The 27506-nt window shown below is 35.6% G+C and overlaps 1 protein-coding gene across 3 annotated transcripts in view; it reads right to left on the bottom strand.

The window, feature by feature from the left end:
• SNX14 (sorting nexin 14) overlaps nucleotides 1–27506 on the bottom strand; it is an 87928-nt gene that overhangs the window by 16586 nt on the left and 43836 nt on the right. The window contains exons 9-18 of one of the 3 annotated variants that reach the window (XM_080805588.1): nucleotides 26734–26809; nucleotides 25741–25785; nucleotides 25568–25648; nucleotides 25355–25469; nucleotides 14604–14759; nucleotides 14122–14246; nucleotides 13630–13688; nucleotides 11639–11665; nucleotides 8766–8898; nucleotides 2940–3141 (exon numbers count right to left, since the gene is read on the bottom strand). In XM_080805588.1, the coding sequence (XP_080661714.1) occupies nucleotides 2940–3141; nucleotides 8766–8898; nucleotides 11639–11665; nucleotides 13630–13688; nucleotides 14122–14246; nucleotides 14604–14759; nucleotides 25355–25469; nucleotides 25568–25648; nucleotides 25741–25785; nucleotides 26734–26809 (1019 nt within the window). Of the gene's footprint in view, nucleotides 1–2939; nucleotides 3142–8765; nucleotides 8899–11638; nucleotides 11666–13629; nucleotides 13689–14121; nucleotides 14247–14603; nucleotides 14760–25354; nucleotides 25470–25567; nucleotides 25649–25740; nucleotides 25786–26733; nucleotides 26810–27506 lie in introns of those variants that run through there. The other 2 variants (XM_080805589.1, XM_080805590.1) reach the window with 2 other exon arrangements.

Genomic DNA, 27506 nt, shown 5'->3' with positions numbered 1-27506 from the left:
ACATGATGGGGCACCTGGGTGGCATCTGCCTTCAACTCAGGTCATGATCCCAGGCCCTGGGATAGAGCCCCCCATGAGGCTCCCTGCTCAGGAGGGAGCCTGCCTCTCCCTTTCTCTCTCCCCTCCCTCTTCCCCTGCTCATGCTCAGTCTCTCTCTCCCTCAAATAAATAAATAAAAGCTTTAAAAAGGAAAAAAAACATGATATAGTCACAATCTAAAAGGAAACTGAATTATTATTCTTCAAACTGGTCTTAAAAGATCTACATCATATTAGTTTTGTTTTTTAAAATCCTAAAATTGTTATTTTGCTACACTATAAAGTCAACACAGTATTTAAATGATGCACTTTTTTCCCCTCATGGGCCATAACTTCCTAAAAGCACATTAAATTAACAGTCAAAGTCTACAGCACTGTTGAGAAAAATAATCCTTAGTTTTAAGATTTTTTTGGTTTAAATTTTATGGTTAAATTTTTAAGGAAAACTTCCAAAAATAAAGCACAAAAATTAATAATGTCTGTCCGAAAGACAAAAACAAAGTATATTTAAAAGTGTATCATATATAAACCTTGGAAAAGGATGTTACATGCTCACATAAATTTACTTATAATGATAGGAATTTATATCTGAAGAGTCAAGTTTAAAATAATTTCCTGAGAAACGAGAACAGTGTGGGAAAAGCCAGACTTCGAATACTAGGCACAGAAGTAGCTGAACCCAGAAACTACTGTATTTCTTTTCAATTCTTTCTGACACTTAACATGCCAATCAGTAGAAACAGCAGACAAAGATACGGACAAAAATATGTTTGAAACTGAAATTAGACTACAGTATCAACAATGGTTTGTCTCTACGCTTATTAGAACACAGGTAGTAAAGCAACAGGTAAGACTGAATGGCAACAAAAGCAAAATCAAGCAGCACTGACTCTCATCTGGACAGAGCAAGACCCTGTCTGGTACCTAGTTATAAAAGGAAAAACCATAGATAGCTACTTCGAGCATTCTTCCTTTCCTAATCCTATGTTTCATTTCCTGAAATAGGATTAGTTTCTAAGAAAAATTTTAAAAAACCTATTTTTTTTTAAAAAAACATGGGGAATTATTAGCACTGACCTTCATGCTAATACTTAGTCACTCGTCTCTCAAAACCATTCCCTAATACTGCCACTTTTTTCCTTCTTTTACAAGACAGTTCCCTCTTCCTAAGATCAACTTCATTTTTCTGTCTAACATTCCCAACATGTGGACAACTTTGATTTGCTTTTGCTTACACTGAATGCCCCCCCTTCTTGGACAAAACCCAGGGTGGTGACAGTTATCTTGTTATGGATGCTATTTACCCCCTTCTCTCTTAGTTCACACCTAAACAACTAAAAGAAAAAAGATAGCAAAATATGAGGAAAAATGATCACACTGTGTTTTATCATATTTTTATAAATTCTAATTAGCCCACAACAACAGAGGAGAAATGCTGTCTTCACGAAATTGGTATAATACCTGATACACTGATACGCGTTACTCCTCGTCAATTAAGTATAATGGCTAATGATGATGGCAGTAAAACCATTAAAAGAACATTACACAAAATGCCTTGTTGCATTGTCAACATGTCTCAAACGCATCTACTCAGTATGTATTGTTTGAACAAATTAATTAGCTAAGTGGTACTACAGATAACCTAGAAAATCCTAAGTCTTCACTGAACTTTCTTTTCAGAGACTTAGCTTTTGGAAGTGCAGTCACACTTAAAAGTTAGAAATGGAAAAATCTTTATCATTCCTGATAAATACAGAATAATTGACGTCTTTTAAGAGACACTGCCGAAGGGAAGCAAGGGCAAAAATGAACTATTGGGACTTCATCAAGATCAAAAGCTTTTTTACAGCAAAGGAAATAATCAACAAAACCAAAAGACAACCGACAGAATGGGAGAAGATATTTGTAAACGACATATCAGATAAAGGGCTAGTATCCAAAATACATAAAGAACTTATCAAACTCAACACCCAAAGAACAAATAACCCAATTAAGAAATGGGCAGAAGACAAGAACAGACATTTCTCCAATGAAGACATCCAAATGGCCAAAAGACACATGAAAAAGTGCTCAACATCCCTCAGCATCAGGGAAATACAAATCAAAACCACAGTGAGATACCACCTCACACCAGTCAGAATGGCTAAAATTAACCAGTCAGAAAATGACAGGTGTTGGTGAGGGTGCAGAGAGAGGGGAACCCTCTTACACTGCTGGTGGGAATGCAAGCTGGTGTAGCCACTCTGGAAAACAAAATGGAAGTTTCTCAAAAAGCTGAAAATAGAGCTATCCTATGACCTAGCAATTGCACTACTAGGGATTTACCCCAAAGATACAAATGTAGTGATCTGAAGGGGCACCTGCAACCCCAACATCTACAGCAGCAATGTCCACAATAGCCAAACTATGGAAAAAAACCTAAACGTCCATCAACAGATGAATGGATAAAGAAAATGTGGGGTGCATGTGTGTATAATGGAATACTATGCAGCCATCAAAACCCCCAAATCTTGCCATTTGCAATGATGTGAGTGGAACTACAGGGTATTATGCTAAGTGAAATAAGTCAATCAGGGAAAGACAATTATCATATGATCTCTCTGATATGAGGAATTTGAGAGGCAGAGTGCAGGGTTGTGGGGGGTAGGGAGGGAAAAATGAAACAAGATGGGATCAGGAGGAAGACAAACCATAAGAGACTCTTTGTCTCAGGAAACAAACTGAGGGTTGCTGGAGGGTGTAGGGTGGGGATAGGGTGGCTGGGTGATGGACACTGGGGAGGGTATGTGCTATGGTGAGTGCTATGAAATGTGTAAGCCTGATGATTCACAGACCTAGACCCCTGGGGCAAATAATACATTATATGTTAATTTAAAAAAAGGTATTCATAAAGCTTCCTACCTGCTCTTCTATCATTTCTTTCCACATCAATACAAAACACAGGTATTCTCTCTTTTTTCTCTTTCCTTTCAGAGGAAGGATCTTCAAAAAAGTCTACATATGGAATGCTAATTTTCCATGCAGCAAGGTTTCGGGGAGTATTAGGTGTGCTCACAGCTTCCACTGGAGAATCATCTTCCATTACAACAATACCTTCTTCAATCTGGAAAAAATCATCAGGAAAAATGTAGTATTCCCAAGTCCTTTAGACCTACAGCATACAAGATACAATTATAAAGAGTATGTCCATATAAATTCCATAATTTTCAAATACAAAACTTTTGAAATTAGGTGATACCAAATTTTCTACTAAAAATACAAAGATAAAAAATTAAAAACAACAAATTACTGGCATCAACTCCAGGTTTTATTACATCACCTACATATGAAAATTCCACAGAAAAGAGAAAATAGGCACTTCAGAGATTAAAGACATTGAAAATATACAAATACAGAAAAACATTTAACTATGGTAATAAGAAGTAAAAATTAGTGGACTAATATTTTTCACTCTGATACGTACTGAGAGTCACAGAACAGTTTTAACTAAGTACAAATGGTCACCAACTTATGACAGTTCAACTTTACTATAATGCAAAAGCAATATGCATTCAGTAGAAACTGTACTTTGAATTTTGAATTTTTATTTTTTCCCAGGCTAACAGTGTGCTGTGTGATAATCTCTTGTGATACTGGGCGGTGGCAGCAAGCCACAGCTCCCAGTTAGCCACTCAATCACAAAGGTAAACAACCAATTACACCTACAGCCATTCTGTACCCAAATAGCCGTTCTTTTTCACTTTCAGTATAGTATTCAATAAGTTACATGAGATAGTCGACACCTTATTATAAAAAAGGCCTTGTGTTAGATGATTTTGCCCAACTGTAGGCTAATATAAGTGTTCTGAGCTTGCTTAAGGTAGGCTAGGCTAAGCTATGATGCCCAGTAGGGTAGTTGTATTAAATACCATTTTTAGCATCACGTCAGGCTCTCTGCTCAGCAGAGAGTCTGCTTTTCCCTCTACCTCCACCCACCACTTGTGCACATGCTCTCTTTTTCTCTCTCTCAAATAAATAAAATCTTTTAAAATTAATAAATAGATAAATGCATTTTCAACTTACAACAGATTTATCAGAATGAATCACCATTGTAAGCTAAGGAAGAGCTATAATTCCATTTCTGGGAATGTAATCTAATAAAAGTATTTATTTTAAGTAATTTTTTTTTAAACTGTGGAAAAGGCACAAGTATAAATATATTCACTGCAGCTAAGTAATATAAAAAATGAAAAATGACCTGAAAGGGACCCACCTCCATAGAATTAAGTTCTTTTTTCATCTCTTGGTTTCTAAAATTTTAAGAATATATATGTTTTAAAAAAGTATTTTAAAATATTACTTGAATAACTTTTTTAAAAATAAATTTTAAACATGTTCTAGAAATGTACATACAGAAAGAAGGAAAAACTGTATTTCATTAAATTAGAAGAGAACCTCTGAATTAACACATTAAGAAACCTGATCACCTATACATCTCAAACTCATGTTAAAGAATGCAAAATGTTACAGATAAACACATCCATCTTGAACATACTTTTGTATGTTTTATTTATTTATTTGGCAGAGAGAGAGGGAACACAAGCAGGGAGTGGGAGAGGGAGAAGCAGGCCTCCACTGATCCCAGGACCCTGGGATCATGACCTGGGCTTAAGGCAGACACCTAACAACTGAGCCACCCAGGTGCCCCTTGAACATACTTCTTTAAGACAATGAGTCAAAAACTGTGCACACTGAAGAAAATTCTGGATAGTCTACTCAGGGCAAATGAGTAGTAGGAAGATTTCTTTCCAGAATTTTAGCAACCTACCTTCACTCTCAGTTCTACCTTTTTCCCCACACCTGGCAGTCACCTCTCGTCTAAGTGAATTCCTTCCCTCCCCCGAACAATCCCTTAGCAATTACCTTTTCTGTTCTTGTCCTAAAACGACTTTCCATAATCTCTAATAAGACTATTAATGATCTTAGAAGGACCTCTTAATACTCTACTAAAAAGAAAAAGTCTTAAAGTCCTAAAAAGAAAAAAAGAAACTATAAAAACAGATTGTATGAATTGGTTTTTGCCTTTTGGGGGACAAGGTTATCTCTTTACATACCTGAAAGAAAAACAGAGAGAAGAATGTGTGATGGAAATGCACACTCCACTACTTGGAACCTGAGGTACAGAGTGGCATTTTCTATGGCTATTACAACTGTATTTTTGTTAATGGATTTAGCTTCTGAGGTATCAGAAGGGTAATTGATCATGAAATGACAGATAATTTGTTTAACAAGCTGACTAAACGCCAAAAATAGGGCACCTGGCTGGCTCAGTCAGTAAAGCACATGACTCCTGATCTCAACATTATAGGCTCAAGCCCCATGTTGGGTGTAGTGTTTACTTTAAAAAAGAAAAATAGACATTCTTAGATAAAAAGTCCCCCAAACTCAATCTAAGAAACAAAATGAGAGAATAAAATTCTTAGCAACATAAAAATATCCATGAAACAAAGGATAAATTGTTTAAAATGTATTACTGTAACTGTTACCATTTAAATGGTATTTATATCAAAAAAGTTTAGTAAATAATCTCTAGAACAGTATTTTTCTAAAGAATTTTCAGGGCTTCCTTTAATGTTATTTGAAAGTAAGTTAATATTATAAACCAAGATTTAATGTAAAGGAAAATAAAGTACTTTTTTGGTTTTTTTTTTGTTTTTCCCTCTACTAAAAGGATGAAGAATAAGACTGGCAGAGGATAAGAAGCAAAAAGATGTCCCCTGTTTCCTTAGGAAATCTGATGTTTCTCATTATTATCTTTTACTACATGGAGATAACTGCCAAAATACCAATGGGCATATTATATTCCAGAAGTTTATTTGCAAATCAGTTCTTAACATGGACAGATAAACATTTTCAAATATATTCAATTTTATGCAGTGGACTTTGGTTCCCAGGCCAGCATACACATGTCAATCTAATCCGTAATTTACATTCATATATTTAAAAGAATTGATGCTATTATAATACTGTACAGTGCTTATTATGCTTACCATATGCTAGGCACTGTGCTAAGTGCTTCATGCATATTACTTGTTTAATCCTCACAACACCCTTACCTAAGCTAGATACTTTCATCCCCATTTCATATGTGAGGAAACCAAGTCACAATAAAATTAAGCAACTTATCCAAGGTCACATAGCAAGGAGGCACTGCCACCAAGTGATCACATCAAGGTTTCTAAAAGAAAATGTCTTCTAGGTTCCAAATGTGAATCACACACTTTAGTAGGAGTCTGGCCATTTTCCTTTCCCCTAAACTTCCTCAACAAGACAAAGATTTCTCAAGGTCCCACAGCTTAGAACTAGCACAGTACTGGGCTACCTGGTTGGCTTAGTTGGATGAACATGCAACTCTTGATCTTGGGGTCATGAGTTCAAGCCCCACGTTTGGGTTAGAGATTACTTAAAAAAATAAACTTAAAAAAAAAAAAAAAAAGCCTAGCACAGTGCCCTCTAAATCCTAACTGATACCACCTTAGTCTGGGTCAATAGTCTATTCACCCACACCTTCTCTTTAGAGTATTAGAGGTTAGTTTGCTCTCTTCTTTACTTTTCCTTACCACTATCTTTGCTTCTAAATCAAGAATCTTTTCTTCCTTGGGCCACTATAAAACAGAACTCTCTCACCTTTTTAAAGACTATCCTATTCCTGAAGCAAACACACACACACACACACACACACACACAAAACAAAAACAGCTTATGTTTCAAGTAATCACACAAAACAAAAAATAAGAAGTATATCTTCCCAAACAAAAATCATATTTTGGAAAGTTCACAATAATATGGGTAAATGCTTTCATTGTAATATGAAGTGGGAAGAGAGTGGGATAGCAACCTACATACCTAATGTATAATCTACGCGATGAGAAAGCAAAGGGTTTTTGATGACATAGTTTTTTAAATCACCAAAATGTTAACAGAGGTGCTTACTGAGTGGCAGGATTATGGGTGGTATTTTAAATTTGTTTCCACTTTTCCATATTATTAAAAAACTGAGACGGGGTGCCTGGGTGGCTCAGTCATTAAGCATCTGCCTTCGGCTCAGGTCATGATCCCAGGGTCCTGGGATTGAGCTCCACATAGGGCTCCCTGCTCAGACGGAAGCCTGCTTCTCCCTCTCCATGACTGTATTCCCTCTCTCACTGTCTCTGTGTCAAATAAATAAATAAAATATTAAAAATAAAATAAAATAAAATAAAAAACTAAGTCTATAATACGCTTAAAATTTTAAAAATACATAAATAAACATTATTTTGAAAAAAGGCTACCTCCTCTGGTCTACTGTCTTTCTTCTACCCATACTTTTAAAAAAAGACAAGGGCATAAAAAGAAAAAATAATGTTATATTTGTATTACCTAAGAAGGGAAAAAAATAATTAATATTTTCTTCCACTTAAATTATGAAGAATCAATGAATTTCCTTAACAATTCATCATGCAATGGGACAGAGGTCAAAAGGAAGGAGTGAGAGAAAAAACAGATTTATATACTCTTCTCTCCCCCATTCTTTCTTCTTGGTCATTGCCAATCCAATCACTACTATTCATCCCTTTTGATATCCAGGTTAGTAAATCCCTTAAGGGCAAAGTCTCTATCTTAATCATCATTTTATCCCCACTGCTCAGTCATTAAGGAGCAAAACAAGGAACTCTGTTTAATAATGATTTTTGTTCAACAAACAAAAAGCACAGATGAGACAATATCTGTCTTTGCGGAACTAACTGGTAGGGAAAACAATCATAAACATGTAATTTCAAATACAATTTTTGGGTGCATGCTTTCACATGTGATCTAACAAGGGGCACAAAGGGGGAATGTTCAATTCTACCTGAGGACCCAAGTAAGGACTTAAGGGAAGCAGCTGGATTCTGAAAGTTAAGTATGAATCTTCTAGGTAAATAATGGAAGAGTATTCAAAGGAGAGCATGTGCAAAGATCACAGAGATAAAACTGCATGGTGGGTGTAAGGTGCAGATTCCTAAATCTACCAGAAATCTTGTTAAAACGCAAACTGATTCAGTAGGTCTAGGATGGAACCAGAGATTCTGCACTTTTAATAAGCTCCCAAGTAATACTGATGCTGTTGATATATCAATCACGGTTTGAGTACCAAAGAGTAAGGGGATTTATCAACAATTCTGTTTGCCTGGACCAGATGGTTAGAAAGAGATAAAATCAAGATACAAGGGGCACCTGGGTGGCTCAGTGGGTTAAGCCTCTGCCTTCAGCTCAGGTCATGATCCCAGGGTCCTGGGATGGAGCCCCACATCAGGCTCCTTGCTCAGTGGGGAGCCTGCTTCCCCCCTTCCCCCCCTCTCTCTGCCTACTTGTTCTCTCTCTCTCTCTCTCTGTCAAATAAACAAATAAAATCTTAAAAAAAAAAAAAAAAAAAAGATCAGGATACAAAGTAAAAGCCTAACTACAAGATGGTAAGTTGTCTGACTATCAGAACTCTCGCAGCTAAGCAAAAATTATCCTTGCCTTAACAAGCAGTTAACTTAGTGCCAGGATCTTTACAAATTAGATTAGCACCATGAAACTATAATGACTAGTGAAAAAAACAAGGGATAGAAAAGAAGTCTAAAATAAGTAAAATAAAGGGGAGAGAAAATAGAAAATAAGCAATTTTTATGACATTGTAGGTCTGAATTCATACATATATTAAATTGAAGAATTTTTACTTACAAAGTCATCTTCACCTTCAGCTAACCCGTAATTAGGCAACATAGCTCCTTCCATTGTAGTACTTTTAAATACTCCTTTAATTTTGCTACCTATTCTGCTGATTCCAAATGATTCTCCTCTTTTCTGGGTGCTCCTAAATATTAAACAAAAATGTATCAAGTTCATAGCAAATTATCACAACAGTCTAGTTTACTCTAAGCAATAAGAATAGCTGCGAAAAGGGTAAACTAGAGATAGAGCTAACATAACTTTTTGGAGTTCTTAGTCATAGACAGCGTCCCAACATCTCAGAAGTCAAAAGTGACAGAACATTTAAAGTTTAAGTCTGGGGGTAGGAATAAATGGGGCAATATTCACTAATAAATGTTTGGAATTCACCTATTTAAAACACTAACTGAACTAAAATGTTTAAGAGATGAGAGCCCCCTAGTGGTACATAGTTCTTACTACCATACATATTTTGAAATAGCATAAAAAATGTGGTAAGATCAACATTCAAAACAATGTATCGATTTAGAACTGTACTGCTAGAATAACATAGTGTAACAGAAAAAATATATAAAACTATGACCTTCTCAGTCCTCCATTTTTAGACAGATCTTAACAAAAAAATTCTGTCCTCTGTGACTGAAAATTTTTAAGCAAATTTCAACTTTATAATCATATACTCAAAAGAGGAATGAAGTATAAAATGCAAAGTAACAAAAAGTAACAATCTTCAAAGTAACAACAACAAAAAGATAAAATTCCAAAGAGAAGGGGGAAAATGATAAAGGGAATGGTTAGCAATAAACATAAGCAAATGCAGCCTAAAGAAGCAGCCTGCTCTGACATACATATTAAATATTGGTTTCATAGTTTTTTCAAAAGTAAATTTCTAAAAGCAGAAATAGCTGGAAAGCAACAACAAAAAATAAGCCAAAACACAGCAAAAATTTCCTCTATAACAGCCTACTGTGCCATGTTTCAACAAAGAAAAGCAGAACTTTTACTCAGTTTAAAACTCATGCTCACTATGTAATGTTGCCTGAACAACAGATACCCAAACAAAAATAACTATTTTAAAATCCTAAAAAGTTTGCTTTGGGTGCTTAACTTAATGGATAGCTATTATTCCCACAAGAAAAATTTATTTACTGAAATAATGCAACAATTACAGAAATAAAAATAAATTGATCAAGTTTCAAATATGCCTGGTACATTGATAACATGTGCATTTTGTTTACATGTCTAAGGAGCAAATCAAACTTATTTTAAAACTGGAAAAACTCGGGGCGCCTGGGTGGCTAAGTGGGTTGAGCCTCTGCCTTCAGCTCAGGTCATGATCTCAGGGTCCTGGGATCTAGCCCTGCATTGGGCTCTCTGCTCGGTGGGGAGCCTGCTTCCCCCTTCTCTCTCTGCCTGCTCTTCTGCCTATTTGTGATCTATCTCTTTCTCTCTCTCTCTGTCAAATTAATTAATTAAAATCTTGAAAAAAAACTGGAAAGACTCAAATAAGCAGTTAGTAGTAAAAAAAGGTAGAAGATTATTTTATTTAAACAAGCATCCAGTGTTTTTTTTATCTTTTTTTTTTTTTGTAAAGATTTTTATTTATTTATTTGACAGACAGAGATCACAAGTAGGCAGACAGACAGGCAAGAGAGAGGAGGAAGCAGGCTCCCTGCTGAGCAGAGAGCCCGATGCGGGGCTCGATCCCAGCACCCTGGGATCATGACCCAAGCCGAAGGCAGAGGCTTTAACCTGAGCCACCCAGGCGCCCCAATGTTTTTTTTTTAAATCCAGAACTGTAAACACAATTCTCTCTGATAGAGTGTTTCCAAAACCAATTATGAAAATGTTAACAAAATATTATTAAAATCTCTAGAATTTAGATAGATTATAAAAAATTGGGCTTTTTGAAATCTGATATTAAAAAAAAATCTCACTTCTGATTATCCCCAGAAATACATAAATACAGTACTTCTTGCTTTTAAAAAAAGTTCTTTAAACACAAGTCATTCTAAAAGTAATATAGCAAAACCAATAACAAAAAAAATGAATAGCTTTGAACAGCTAGATACTAGCTTATCATTTTATTTTAAACTGACATTTTTATTTTATGACATATATCATGCTATTTCAAAAAGGAGATATCCAGGGGGCCCTGGCCTGCTCAGTTGGTAGAGCATGAAACTTGATCTCAGGGTTGTGAGTTCAATCTCCACCTTGGGTGTGGAGTTTACTTCAAAAAATAGATAAAATAAAATCTTAAAAAAAAAAAGGAGATATCTAGAATCAAATCAGAGGTTAATTTTAAAAGGATATCCTAGGGACACCTGGTGGCTAAGTAGGTTAAGCCTCTGCCTTCGGCTCAGGTCATGATCCCAGGGTCCTGGGATACATGAGGCTCCTTGCTTGGCAGGGAGCCTGCCCCTCCCCCTCCTTCTGCTCTTTCTCTCTCTTTCCCTCTCTCAAATCTTAAAAAAATAAAATAAAAGGATAGCCCCCAAATAAAATAAGATGAAAATAGAGAGGGAGGCAAACCGTAAGAGACTCTTAACTATAGGAAACAAACTAGGGAGGTGGGTAGAGGATGGAGTAATTGGATGATGCACATTAAGGAGAGCATATGATGAGTCCGGGGTGTTGTATGCAACTGATGAATCACTAAATTCTACCCCTGAAACTAATAATACAGTATATGTTAACTAAATTGAATTTAAATAGTTTTTAAATAAATAAAAGGATATCTCAAATAGCTGATATAAAGGCAATAGTAATAGTAGTGTTTCTTTTTTCCCTTTTTGTTGTACTTAAGTTATTTTGGGTATACTTTCTGAACTTAAACAGATAATTTATATAGAAAAAAAATCACATGCTGTCTCAAGACTTACCGAAAATCATCCAAACTTAGGCTACCTCTGCAGTAACAGATATGTGAAATTACATAAGGAAAGGAGAGAGAGAGAAAGCCCAGATATTAAACAAGTTTCACTTTAGAACACAAAACAAAATTTAAAAGCTTTAAAAGTTACACAACTGGATAGCATTCATTTTTGCAAAGAATGTATATAACATAATAAAGGAGAGAGAAAGCACCATGCCTGTTTGGGAGGGAACTGGGCATATGAATTCTAGCTCATTAAAAAAAAAGTTCTTAAAGTAGTATGTCATGAAATAACTGTTATTTTTTGCCCTCACTTAGGCACACCATTTGTTTGATATGGTAGAAAGTATGCAGAGACTAAGCCACCAAAAACTTGGCACAGAAAACAAACTCAGTGTTTTTCAACATGAAATTCAAGTCCATATTAGATTTAATTATGTGGGCTTCACACATTCTGAAATACATGTTTTAAGCTAAGAAACAAAGTGAACAAAAAAAAAATCCCTAAATATATTTTTTTAAGCTATTCTTTGAGTATGGAAGAAACAGAACAAGTTAACATTAATATGCATTAAAATTTTTACTTTTAAAATAAAATTAAACAGAATGTAGACATAAAATATATGAATATTATACATATTTTAAGTCACTTAGCAAATTAGCAATGCTACTCTAAATTTTCAATGAAAGAACATTAAGTAAGTCTTCTACTTATTTTATATAGGTAAATGAATAAGTATCACAGAAGCAGAGTCCTGACAAGACTGATAGTTAACATTAAAGTCAGGTCAATATAAAGAAAAACATAATTTAAAGACCATAATCAGTACCCACAATGAAAAGAGTCCATATTTTCTTTCTGTTCATTTTATACTTTAAAGAAAGCAAAATTAACGTAGTATGTTGAAGACAACGAGGTGTTCTCAAAGTGGCAAAGAAGCTCTGAAGTGATGACACTGACTTAGCTCCTCAGTAGGCTTATAAGCTCAAAGAACCACACTTCCCCTTAAATAGTCCTATACAGGAGACTGATTAGGCTTAATATTCTACTATGGCACTCCAAACATTCTGTCTATAAACAGAAATAAATTCCACCTGCTTCTCAAATGATGCTGGAAAATTTAATAGAAGTCTTTAAAAAAAAGTATTTAAATCAAGAGATATTTTAGTTGGGTAAAGTATGCTGTTTTAAATAACAAGGATAGAATTTTTGTTAAGTAAAGTCAGTGTTTCACGATTGTAATATATAAATTCAATAATCAAAAAATTCATATCCGTTTCTACATCCCTTGGTTATGTCCAAAAACACAATATATTCTCCCCATGGCTAAGGTTTTCACATTTTTCCTTGTACAATCTAAAAATTTACTCCAGTTTCTGACCTACTTCTGTCTTTGCACCACATCTCCAATTTATTTATATATTAGATTCTTGCTCAAACAAACTGGAAGGTGTTGAGAGCAATGTGAATAATCTGTGGATTTATAGATTTGATATCTGTGTCAATTTTGTACATACAACAACATAAGGGCAAATCAAGACATTACTTATCCAGTTTATAAATGGATAAAGTTCTCTTTTCTGTTATTTCTCTGAGTTATATAACTGCACACATATATTTCCAGAAAGCAAGAAGGGAAACGGAGAAAAAACTCTCCACATTTGTAACCAGTAAGTACTCTAATAAAAAGTATTCTCTGGGGGGGAAAAAAATCTGTCTAAAATTGAGTTATCTGTAGATTTCATTTATGCATGTAGTCCATGTAGCAAAGGAATGGTGTGTTATCTTGTTAAGTTTTTCTAAAAGAACTTCAGGCATTTCCAGGTTACTCTATATTGTACAACTCTACAATTACTTAATAAAATGTCTTGTCTACTTGTGTAGCAATGGAACCACAGAGTTAAAGGAAAACAGACTAAGAAAGAAAATACTATCACAAGAATAATTTGTATCAATAATTACAAAAACAAACCATACAGATGACTTACCATACCTACCTGTTCAATTTTGAATTGCGTGTTGGTGATTCTGCACCTCTTAAAAGTTGCCTGAAATACTTTAAAAAAATTATGATTATTTTATATTAAAACATGCTATTTTACCTTACTACTTTCCACTTTAAAGAAAATTTAAATCAAGTGAAAACAACCATAGGCAAATAGACTTAAGGATTACAATACTGCAAATGGAGAAATTTAGGCAATTTGATTTCCATATCTGTGAATAATATATGTAAAAGAAGAGTGGAGTTTCTGCATCACCACAGTATTACAAAGCCACTCAGGCATATGGCAAATGAGGTAGACCAATTTGGCCACAATTTTTACAGTAAACTTCTAATCTCCATTAATTTCTGTAGTGAAAGAGTATTTATTTTTTTTAATCATGTTTTAGTTTTGTTTGTTATTTGAATCACTCATCTATTGATATCAAAGCCACTATTAAATTTTGATGTAAATTCCTTAAACAAGATTAATATTTTTACTTACCTCATCACTGTGGCAGAACATAGGCGTAAACACATTCTCCAAGAGAGACAGTACATGTTCGTATGCTTCAAAAAGACATCTCATAGTTTGAAGTTTCACAACATCTATATACGGGCCTTCAGCAACTATTAAGAAAAAAATATATTGTAAAAGTTGTTTATGAATACCATAAATACATCATATATTAGTTTAAAATAACAGTGAAAGAGCATACAGATTTTGCAGAAAAGCCTCTTGTAAGGTATAAAAATCAAACGAGGATGAAGAACCAGAATCACCAAGCTCCAGTTCTGGCAAGTGTTAGTTATGTGAATTGTGAGTAAATTTCTTCATGAAAGCTTTCATCTTGTTAGTTAAATAGGATAATGGCTACCTATGCACCTCACACAGCTCTTGTAATAATAAACACTGAATACAGGATAAAACTCTGAAAACATTAATAGTTGTAAAAGGGCTATAGTCTCATCACATCTTTGACTTACTTTTTTGAATCTCTTCTACAATAAAGGGATCAAATCGAATTTTGTCTATACTTTCATCCAAACAATATGTTTTATAAATCTTCTGCAACTCTTCATGAAGAGACAGCATTTCATCATTTGATAACTCTGGTCGTAAAATTCTATCATTGAACTCCTCTAACAAATTAGGGAAAAGTAAGAAAAAATAAATTATTTCAATATAACATAATATAATGTAATATAATATAATATAATTTATAGCATAACATTATATACTGTTCCCAGTCTAACTGTAATCAATATTAAAAGCAGCAATTACAATCTATTCATTCTAAGCTTTCTAAAAAAATTTAATTGGAAATAAAATTACTACCCAGATGAAAGAGAAACTCAGTCAACCAAATATTTTATGATAATATAAAATATGTAAATACTTGCATAGCAATATGAATTTCTAAAATTCAGAATAGTATATTTAAAGGACATATTCAGTTGTTTATACCAAGGGTCTTTAGTATTTTGAAATCCAATTCACTAAACAGTGAAACCTAAGGCTTTTTTAAGACTCAGTCAACATTTTTAAACAACACTTCCATCTATCATGGAGACTACAGACTACTAATGAAGCTGAGTGCATGAACAAATTAATCTTTTTTTCTAAAATCACAGATGATAGCAGCAGAATAGACAAAATATTAAGTGCCTTTCCTTACTACAAGAGGTATTAACATGGACTTCACCCCCTAATTTTTAATTATCCAACTGATACACAGAGAGGAAAGGAAGTAGTTTTTTTAAAAAAGGAACAGAATATATATGATTTTGGGACAACAGCAAATTCATATAATTGGAGCCTTGAAGGGAAAAGAGAAAAAAATGAGGTAGAATATCTGAAGAGATAAAATACTAGAAATTTCTTTCTTTTTTTCTTTTTTTTAAAACATTTTTAGGGAGGGAGAGAGAGTGTGAGTGGTACGGGGATGAGGGGAGGATTGGAGGAGAGAAGAGAGCTGATCCCAAACACGCTCCCTGCTCAGAGTAGAGCCCAACACAGGGCTCAATCTCACGACTGAGAGATCCTGATCTGAACCAAAACCGAGAGTCAGACGCTTAAATGACTTAGCCACCCAGGCACCTCAACAGCCAAGAAGTTTCAAAAGTGATGAAAGACACCAACCTACATACTCAACAGTCTCAGTAAAATCCAAGCAGAACATACAAAAAGAAAACTACATAGTATAGTCAAATTTCTGAGATCCAAAAATTAAGAGAAAACTGTAAAACCAACAAGGGAGAAAGGGGATATTATAAAGAGAGGTTCATACATAAGAATGGTAGGTAATTTCTCCTTAGAAGGAACAGTATTGGGGCACTTGGGTGGCTCAGTCAATCAGGTGTCCAAATCTTGATTTCACCTCAGATCATTATCTCAGGGTGCTGAAAGTAAAACCTGTCAACCTAAAATTCCATATTTCATAAAAATATCCATCAAAATGAAGACAAAATAAACGTCTTTCCAAAATGACAAAAACTCATACTCCAATATGGCAGAGGAATAAGAGATCTTAGTTTCCTCTAGTTTCATGGAATTTAGCTAGATAGCTATCATATCATTTTGAACACCTCAGAACTCAACCAAGGATCTAAGGAAAGAATAGCTGTAACTCTACATATAGAAAGACAACCACTTTCTGAAAGAATGACAAGAGGGAAAAACGCACCTCAAGGAAGAACACAAGAGGCAGTACTGACTGCCAGGGACTTAATCATTATGGATATAAGTAAGATGTCAGAACTAGAGTTCAGAATAATGATTAAAAAGATACTAGTGGGCTTGAAAAAAGCATAGAAGACACAAGAGAATCCTATTCCTGGAGAAATAAAAGAATAAAATCTAATCAAGTCAAAGTCAAAAAGGCTATTAATGAGATGCAATTAAAAAATGGAGGCTCTAACTGCTAGGACAAATGAGGCAAAAAAGAGATTGGTGATAGAGGAGACAAAATGATGGATAATAAAGCAGCTGAGAAGAAGAGAGATAAACAACTACTGCATCATGAAGGGAGAACTTGAGAGATAAGTGATACCATAAAGCAAAACAGTATTAGAATAATTGAGATCCCAGAAGAAGAGGAAGGCGGGGGCAGAAGGTATTTGCAGCAAATTATAGCAGAGAACTTCTCTAATCTGGGAAAGGGAGCAGGCATTTAAGTCCAGAAGGCACAGAGAATCCTCCTCAAAATCATTAAAAATGGGTCAACACCTCGACATAGAATAGTGAAGCTTGCAAATCTCAGAGACAAAGAGAAACTTCTGAAAGCAGCTCAGGACAAGAGGTCAATAACCTACAAGCACAGAAATATTAGACTGACAACAGACCTAACCACAGAGACCAGCAGACCAGAAAGGACTGGTAATGATATATTCAGGGTGTTAAATGAGAATATGCGGCCAAGAATACTTTATTCAGCAAGGATGTCATTCAAAATAAAAAGAGAGATAAAAAGCTTCCAGGACAAATAGAAACTAAAAGAATTTGTGATCACTAAACAACCTCTACAAGAAATACTAAAGGGAATCCCTTAAGTGAAGAGAGAAGTCAAAATTAACATACCAGAAAGGAACAGAGACAATATACAGAAAGTGGCTTTATAGCTAATACAAGGGCACTAAATTCATATCTTTCAATAGTTATTCTGAATGCAAATGGGCTCAATGCCACAATCAACAGGATATTGAATGGATATTGGAATGGCTAAAAAAGCAATACCCATCGATATGCTGTCTGCAAGAGACTCATTTTAGATGCACAGATGCCTCCAGATGGAACGTGAGGGGGTGGACAACCATTTATCATGGTAATCAACATCAAAAGAAAGCTGGGATAGCAATCCTTATATCAGACAAACTTGATTTTAAGCCAAAAACTGTAATAAAAGACGGGGAAGGACACTATTATCATAATTAAAGGGTCTATCAAACAAGAATATTTAACAGTTGTAAATATTTATGCCCCTAACATGGGGCATAAATTATATAAAGCAATTAATAACAAAATTAAAGAAACACATTGATAATAATACAATAATAGGAGGGGACTTTAACACCCGCCTCACGGCAACAGACAGATCATCTAAGCAGAATATTAACAAGGAAACAAGAACTTTGAAGGACACACCGGACCAGATAGAGTACACAGATATATTCAGAACACTCTATCATAAAGCAACAGAATACATATTCTTCTCAAGTGCACATGGAACATTTTCCAGAATAGACCACATACTGGGTCACAATCAAGTCTCAACTGGTACCAAAGACTGGACTCAATCCTTGCATATTTTCAGACCACAATGCTTTGAAACTTGAACTAATCACAAAAGGAAATTTGGAAAGAACTCAAATACATGGAGACTAAAGAGCACTCTACTAAACAATGAGTTTAGTAAACAGAAAATTAAAGGATTAAAAAATTTATGGAGGGGTACCTGGGAGGCTTGTTGGTTAAGCATCAGCCTTCAGCTCAGGTCATGATCTCAGAGTTCTGGGATTAAGTCCCATGTCAGGCTTCTCTGCTCAGCAGAGAGCCCACTTTTCCCTCTCTCTCTGCCCTTCCCCATGCTTCTGCATGCTTGCACTCTCTCAAATAAATAAATAAAATCTTTTTAAAAATTCATGGAAACAAATGAAAATGAAAACACAACTGTTCAAAACCTTTGGGATTCAGCAAAGGCAGTCCTAAGAGGGAAGTATATAGCAATACAAGGCTTTCACAAGAAATAAGAAAGGTCTCAAATACAAAACCTAACCTTATACCTAGAAGAGAGCTGGAGAAAGAACAGCAAATAAAGCCCAAATCCAGCAGGAGAAGAGAATTAATAAAAATTAAAGCAGAAATCAATGACCACAGAAACCAAAAGAACAGTAAAACAGATAACAAAACTAGGAGATGGTTCTCTAAAAGGATTAATAAGATTGTTAAACCCCTGGCCAGACTTACCAAAAAGAAAAGACAAAGGACCCAAATGAATAAAATCATGAATGAAAGAGGAGAGATCACAACCAAAACCAAAGAAATACAAACAATTATAAGAACATATTATAAGCAATGATATGCCAACAAATTAGGCAATCAGGAAGAAATGGTTGCATTCCTAGAGACATATAAACTACCAAATTTGAAACAGGAAGAAACAGAAAACCTGGACAGACCCATAACCAGCAAGGAAATTGAAGCAGTCATCAAAAATCTCCCAACAAACAAGAGTCCAGGGCTGGATGGCTTTCCAGGGGAATTCTACCAAACACTTAAAGAAGAATTAATACCTATTTTCCTGAAGCTGTTTCAAAACATAGAAATGGAAGGAAAACTTCCAAACTCTTTCTATGAGGCCAGCATTACCTTGATCCCAAAACCAGACAAAGACCCCCACAAAAAAGGAGAATTACAGACCAATATCCCTGATGAACATGGGTGCAAAAATTCTCACCAAGACACTAGCCAATAGGATACAACAGTACAAAGGATTATTCACCATGACCAACTGGGATTTATTCCTGGACTGCAAGGTTGGTTCAACATCTGCAAATCAATCAACGAGATATGCTATTTTAATAGAAGAAAGGACAAGAACCATATGATCCTCTCAATAGATGCAGACAAAGCATTTGACAAAGTATAGCCTTCTTTCTCTTCACAGTATAAGGATAGAGGGAACACACCTCAATATCATAAAAACTATCTATGAAAAGCCCACAACGACTATCATTCTCAATGGGGAAAAACTGAGAGCTTTTCCCCTAACGTCAGGAACACGGCAGGGATGCCCACTCTCAAAACTGTTGTTCAACATAGTACTAGCAGTCCTACCCTCAGCAATCAGACAACAAAAAGGAATAAAAGGAACCCAAATTAGCAAAGAAGTTAAACTTTCATTCTTAGCAGATGACAGGATACTTTGTGTGGAAAACCCAAAAGACTCCACCCCCAAAACTGCTAAAACTCATACAGGAATTCAGCAAAGTGGCAGGACATAAAATAAATGCACAGAAATTTGCTGCATTTCTATAGACTAACAATTAAACAGAAAAAAAGAGAAATTAAGGAGTTGATCCCACATACAACTGCACCCAAAAACATAAGATACCTAAGAATAAACCTAACCAAAGAGGTAAAGGATCTATATTTTAGAACTACAGAACACTTATGAAAGAAATTGAGGAAGACACAAAATGGAAAAAATTCCATGTTCATTCAATGCAATCCCTATCAAAATACCACCAATCTTTTTCACAGAGCTGAAACAAATAATCCTAAAATTTGTATGGAACCAGAAAGACTCTGAATAGCCAAAGGAATATTGAAAAAGAACACCAAAGCTGGCAGCATCACAATCCCGGCCTTTAAACTCTATTACAAAACTGTCAATATCAAGATGGTATGGTATTGCCAAAAAAACAGACACAGAGATTAATGGAACAGAACAGAGAACCCAGAAATGGACCCTCAACTCTACAGTCAACTCATCTTCGACAAAGTAGGGAAGAATATCCAATGGAAAAAGGACAGTCTCTTCAACAAATGGTGATGCGAAAATTGGACAGCCACAGGAGAAAAATGAAACTGGACCATTTCCTTACACCACACACAAAAACAGGCTCAAAATAGACAATGAAAGACCTAAATGTGAGACAGGAATCCATCCTAAAGAATCCTAAAGAACACAGGCAGCAACCTCTGTGACCTTTATCACAGCAATTTCTCGCTAGACACATCTCCAAAGGCAAGAGAAACAAAGGCAAAAATGAACTATTGGGACTTCAAGAGCAAAAGCTTTTGCATAGCAGAGGAAACAGTCAACAAAACCAAAAGACAACAGACAGAATGAGAGTAGATATTTGCAAATGTCTTACCAGATAAAGGGCTAGTATCTAAAAATCTATAAAGTACTTATAAACTCAACACCCAAAGAACAAATAGTCCAATCAAGAAATGGGCAGAAGACAAGAACAGACATTTCTCCAATGAAGACATCCAGTGGCCAACACACACTAAAAAAGTCCTCCACATCACTCAGCATCAGGGAAATACAAATCAAAACCACAATGACATATTACCTCACACCAGTCAGAATGGCAAAAATAAAAGTCAGGAAATGACAGATGATGGTGAGAATGCGGAGAAAGGGGAACCCTCTTACTCTGCTGATGAGAATGCAAGCTGGTGCAGCCACTCTGGAAAACAGTATGGAAGTTCCTCAAAAGTTGAAAACAGAGCTACCCTATGACCCAGCAAGTGCACTACTAGTGATTTATCCCAAAGATACAAATGAACAACTGCAACCCCAATGTTTACAGCAGCAATGTCCACAATAGCCAAACTATGGAAAGAGCCCAGATGTCCACTGACAGATGAATGTATAAAGAAGATGTGGTTATATATATATATATATATATATATATATATATATATATATAAAATGGAATACTAATGGAATACTAATCAGCCACCAAAAAAATGAAATCTTGCCAATTGCAACAACGTGGATAGAACCATAGGGTATTATGCTAAGCAAAATAAGTCAAAGAAACAATTATCATATGATCTCACTTCATATGTGGAATTCAAGAAACAAAACAGGATCATAGGGAAAGAGGGAGAAAAATAAAACAAGACAAAATCAGAGCCAGAGACAAACCATGAGAGACTTTTAACTAAAGGAAACAAACTGAGGGTTGCTGGAGGAGAGATGGGTGGGGAGATGGGGTAACTAGGTGAAGGAGGGCACGTGATGTAATGAGCATTGGGTATTACAGAAGACTGAGGAATCACTTACCTCTACCTCTGAAACCAGTAATACTTGTATGTTAATTAACTGAATTTAAATTTAAAAGAAAGACAAAAACTAAGAAAATTTACCTCCATCAGATTGGTACTACAATGTAAAAAAAAATAATGCTTTCAGCAGAAAGGAAAAGCAGAAAGAAAACAGAAACCTGGTTCTGCAGAATGAAATAAAAAGACCCAGGAAGGGGTCTTTTTATTTTTAAATGAAGACTGTGATAAATACTGACATGTAATCTCAGAGCCACTAAAAGCAAAGAGAAGAGCACAGAAAGAGACATGAAGTCAACAGAAGAGATATAATGGAATACTAAAAAATAGTCAAGTAATCCAAAGAAAGGAAGGAAAGGAGTAAAAGAATAAAGAATATACAGAAGAAATACAAAACAAACACTAAGATCAAAGACTTAACAATAAACCTACAATAATTACATTAAGTATAAAGGTACACGACATGCCCCAAATAGAAAGCAAAGATTATGAAACCAAATTTCTTATTAAAAAGATTCAACTCCAGTGGGCACCTGAGTGGCTCAGTGAGTTAAAGCCTCTGCCTTCCGCTCAGGCCAGGATCCCAGGGTCCTGGAATGGAGTCCCGCATCAGGCTCTCTGCTCAGTGGGGAGCCTGCTTCCCCTCCCCCTCCCCCCACCACCCCCCCCCCACCGCCTGCTTCCCTCTCTGCCCACTTGTGATCTCTCTGTCAAATAAATAAATAAAATCTTTTTAAAAAATAAATAAATAAATAAATAAATAGAGTCAACTCTATGCTGTTTATAAGAAATATTATCCAATTTAATTATATAGAAAAAGACATATAATGCAAGCCCCTTTGTGAAAAAAAGTATAGCTATATTAATCTCAAACCAAGCAGACTTCAAGACAGAGAACTATCAGAGATAAAGAGCATTTTATAATGATAAAAGGACAAATTCATCACAAACACATAACAATCCTAAATGTGTCTGCACCTAATGAAGTTCAAAATACACGGAAAAATTACAAAACTAAAGGTAAAAATAGCAAATCCATTAAGAAATCAGAAAGAATACAGAATATTTTTAGACAATCCATCAACTTAACCTAATTGACATTTACAGAACATTACCTAACAACAAAACAGAAGTTCTTCTCACAAGTACAGGGAACATTCTTTCAGACAGAACATATGGATGAACCACAAAACAAGTTCCAATAAATTTCAAAAGACTGAATCACACAGAGTATGTTGTCTGATCAGAACAGTATTTTTTTAAAGCTTTATTTACTTATTTGAGAGAGAGCCCGCACACGTGTGCTTAAGTTGGGGTGAGGGGAGAGCAGAAGGCAAGGGAGAGAGAACCCTCAAGCAGACTCCCCAGTAAGCATGGACCCCCCATGCAGGGCTCAATCCCTAGGTCCTGAGATCATGACCAGAGTCGAAATCAAGAGTCAGATGTTTAACCAACTGAGCCACCCAGGTCCCCTAATGAGAACAGTATTAGATTAGAAAACCATCACAGGAAAGTATCTTAAAAATCCCCAAATGTTGGTAAATTTAAGTCGAAAAATAAACCAGAGGGGGAGCCTGGGTGGCTCAGTGGGTTAAACCTCTGCTTTCAGCTCAGGTCATGATCTCATGGTCCTGGGATTGAGCCCCGCATCAGGGGGGCCTGCTTCCCTCCCCCCTCTGCCTGCCTCTCTGCCTGCTTGTGATCTCTGTCAAATAAATAAATAAAATCTTTTAAAAAAAACCATTCAAAAAAAATTTAATATCAATTCATGATTAAAAAAAAAACAACCCTCTCAGCAAACCAGGAAGAGAAGGAAACTTTCTCAATCTGACCAAGGATATCTACCAAAAAAACCCAAACCCAAAACCAAAAACCAAAAAAACCAGACTAGTACCATACTTAATGGTATAACACTAAGTGATATCCCCCTAAGATCAGGAACAAAGCAAGAATGCCAACTTTTACTGCTTCAGTTCAACATTACAGTAAAAGTCCTAGCCACTGCAACAGGCAATAAAAAGAAATAAAAGGCTTAAACACTATAAAGGAAAAAGTAAAACTATATTTGCAAATGACATAATTACATACATAAAAAATCTTAAGGAAATGTACAAAAAGGCTACCAGAACTATTTTTTTTAAAGATTTTTTATTTATTTATTTGACAGACAGAGAACACAAGTAGGCAGAGAGGCAGGCAGAGAGGAGGAAACAGGCTCCCCGCCGAGCAGAGAGCCCGATGCGGGGGGCTCAATCCCAGGACGCCAAGATCATGACCTGAGCCGAAGGCAGAGGCTTTAACCCACTGAGCCACCCAGGCGCCCCAAAGCTACCAGAACTATTAAATGAATGTAGCAATGGCAGAGGATACAAAGTCAATATGCAAAAAAATTAATTCTATTCTGTTTATTAGCCACAATTTAAAAATTATTTTAGATACCATACGCAAATACTTCAGAAAACATAAAGACCTACAGTGAAAACTATGAAACTTTATAGAAAGAAATTAAATAAGGCTGAAATGAATGGAAAAATATTCCATGTTCATATACTGGAAACCCAAATCCTCTTGAGATGGTGTTACTCCCTGAGCTGATCTATACTACTGATTTAATGCAATTCCAATAAAAAAAACTCCAGGGGCGCCTGGGTGGCTCAGTGGGTTGGGGCCTCTGCCTTCGGCTCAGGTCATGATCCCAGGGTCCTGGGATGGAGCCCTGCATCAGGCTCTCTGCTCAGCGGGGAGCCTGCTTCCCCTCCTCTCTCTGCCTGCCTCTCTGCCTACTTGTGATCTCTGTCAAATAAATAAATAAAATCTTTAAAAAAAAAAAAAGAAAGAAAGAAAGAAAAATTTTGGCAAACAGGATTAGAATATGTATTCTTAATTTTAAACAATTCCAGGTACAAAGATATATGACTGGCCAATAAGCATATTATAAAGTGTTCAACACTAGTCATTAGGGAAATGCAAATTAAAAGCACAGTAAGATAGCACCGCACACCCTTTAAAATGGCTAAAATTAAAAAGATAAACACTACCAAATTTTGGTCAAGGTATGGAACAACCAGAATTCTCACACATCTGCTAGGGAGAGTAAAATAGTACAACCACTCTGGAAAACAATTTAGCAGTTTCTCATAAAACAAAAATACGTACCCACCCTGTGACCCAGCAATTCTACTTCCCGTTATTAAACATATGCCCAACAGAAAGCCTTACAAAAGAACGTGCACAGCAATTTCATTCATAATAGCCCAAAAGTGAAAGCAGTCCAGATATACTCATCCACAAGGGGGATGAATTAAAAAACAAACAAAAAATGTGGTACACTCATACAAAAGAATACTAGTCAACAACAAAAAAAAAGAGCAAAATATTCCTCTATACAACATGAACTCATCTTAAAAAGCATTATCCTGAATCAATGAAGCCAAGCACAGAAGAGTACATACCATATACTCCATTTATATAAGGAAACTGTATAGGCAATACTAATCTGTGGTGAGAGAAACAAGACCTGTGATTGCTTGGGCACTAGTGGGAGTATTTGGGAAGGGCCTTAATTTTCTGGGGTGATGGAAATGTTCTACATCTTGATAAAAGTGTAGGCTACACAGATGTATAGATTTGTCAAAACTGATCAAACTGTGCATTTAAGTTCTTTGAGTTTCACTGTGTAAATTATGTCTCAATTTTTTAAGTTATATTTAAAAAAGAAGTTAGTTGGTTGAAGTCAGTTATAAGTTATGCTCCAATCTGGAAAGGAGTGGACACTTAAGAGACAACTCAAAAGTGATATGAGAGTATCTAGTAAAATGAAATTTAGTACAATGACAACTACAAAATCAGATCTGATCTAAACATTCAAATGTATTTAAAATATATAATAAATAAGAAGTGAAATAATGACTTCAGTAAGTGCACAGGTAAGCCTCACCCACAGTCAGACATATTTGCAATACATGCACCGCTCCTTCTTGTTTCAGAAAGTTCATAAAACGAAATAAGAGATCTTGCTGCTCTCTGATGTGCTTCAATTCTAACTTCAGCACCTTGATACAATATGGGAGAAGAGCAGTTAGGGCCATGTAAACACGTGATAAAACTGTTCATATCAAAAATAATATACATTATTGCTAAAAGTACTTACAGATGGCTTTTTATTTCTAGGTTCTGCAAATTTCTGCAAGAATGGAACCAAAGGGGAAGGCAGTTCAGTTGCTTTTTCAGGCTTTGGAGAAAGAGAATTTATTAGTTCAATAAAAGTGTTATGTGCTTTTGACAGATATGAATCAAAATTCATACTTAATACTCAATACTTACTGGACTGTCATCTATGAAGATGATAAGCAAATGATTCACAGTATCCTAATGGAAAATGATACACACAGGTCAAAACAATTCCATTACTATATTCTGCCTAAAATTCTCAAAGCTTTTTTAATATTGTGAAAGTCTCTAGAAAAATGAAGCAGCAAATGGAACAGGGGCAAAGTGTTTGCACACATGTAACACAGAGGGACTTTAAAAAATCTGTGGTGCAGGGGGTGCCTGGGTGCCTCAGTTGGTTGAGCATCTGACTCTTGGTTTTGGCTCAGGTCATGATCTCAGGGTTGTGGGACTGAGTCCCATGTCAGGATCCACACTCAGCCGGGAGTCTGCTTGGGATTCTCTCCCTCTCCCTCTGCCCCTGGCCCCAGCTCATGCTCACACTTTGTCTCTCAAATAATTTTTTTAAATGTGATGCAGGTTTTCACTTTTAGGAAAGTGGGCAAAGAAAAGTTATTCTGACTTCAGCATTTAAAATGTTTACGAATTATTCCTGTTTCTTCAAAATCTTACTGGCTCAAAAATAAAAGCAACTCAAGTGTCCATCAGTAGATGCATAAATAGCAAAATATGGTATATACCTACAATGGAGTATAATACAGCCTTGATAAAGAATGAAATTCTAATATATGCTACAACATGGATGAATCTTGGGGACATTATACTAAGGGAAATAAGGCAGTCACAAAAAGACAAATAATGCATGGACCCACGTATATGAAGTATCAGAGTAGTCACATTCATAGAGATAGGTTAGTATGTTGGTGGTTGCCAGGGGGTTGAAGGGAAGAAGAATGGAGAATTATTAATGGGTACAGAATTTTAGTTTTGTACAATGAAAAGAGTTATAGAGATGGGTAGTAGTGATGGTTGCTCAATAATGAATGTATTTAACACCACTTAACTGAACATATAAAAACATTTAAGATGATAAACTTTAAGTTACACGTATTTTACCACAATTTTAAACCATTTTTTAAGCCTTACTGGATCAGCTAGGAAATCCAAAGAAGGAAGGAACACCGAACCAGAAAGGATCTCTCTTAAAAGTAAGGTCAGGGATCTGAAAAAACAAACAATATTGCACATATTTAGTAATTTACATCACTTCTTACCTAGAGATCTTGTTAAAATGCAGACTATGATTCAGTAGGTATGCCCCAAGATCCTGCATTTCTAAAAAGCTCCCAAGTAATGCTCATTCTAATGGTTCACAGACCATAGTCAGATTCTTGAACTGGCTAAAAGAGAGTACTGTTTAAGAGAAAAAAGCATTTCCTTAAAGGGAGGGATTTGGGTGAGCATTAGAAAACACACCCCACCTCAGAATACTTAAAATATTTAATACATTTTTAAACTAATGCTTAAAACTAATAAAATAATTTGTAATTGTAACATTTAAATTAACATTATACATTAATCTGTTTAAAATATTTTCATTAGGGGCACCTGGGTGACTCAGCGGGTTAAGCCTCTGCCTTCAGCTCAAGTCATGATCTCAGGGTCCTGGGATCAAGCCCCACATCAGGCTCTCTGCTCTGCAAGGAGACTGCTTCCCCTTCTCTCTCTGCCTGCCTCTCGGCCTACCTGTGATCTCTTTCTCTGTCAAATAAATAAAATCTTAAAGAAAAAATTTTTTTCATTAAAATATTTAAAATTTTTAATAAAAACTTTATGTTATGGGGTGTCTGGGTGGCTCAGTCAATTAAGTGTCTGTGCTCAGCCTGGGTCATGATCATGGGGTCCTGGGATAGAGCCCC

Source organism: Martes martes (genome assembly GCF_963455335.1).
Source record: "Martes martes genome assembly, chromosome: 6".
Lineage (NCBI taxonomy): Eukaryota > Metazoa > Chordata > Mammalia > Carnivora > Mustelidae > Martes > Martes martes.
This window is presented reverse-complemented; position numbering and strand designations above follow the sequence as displayed.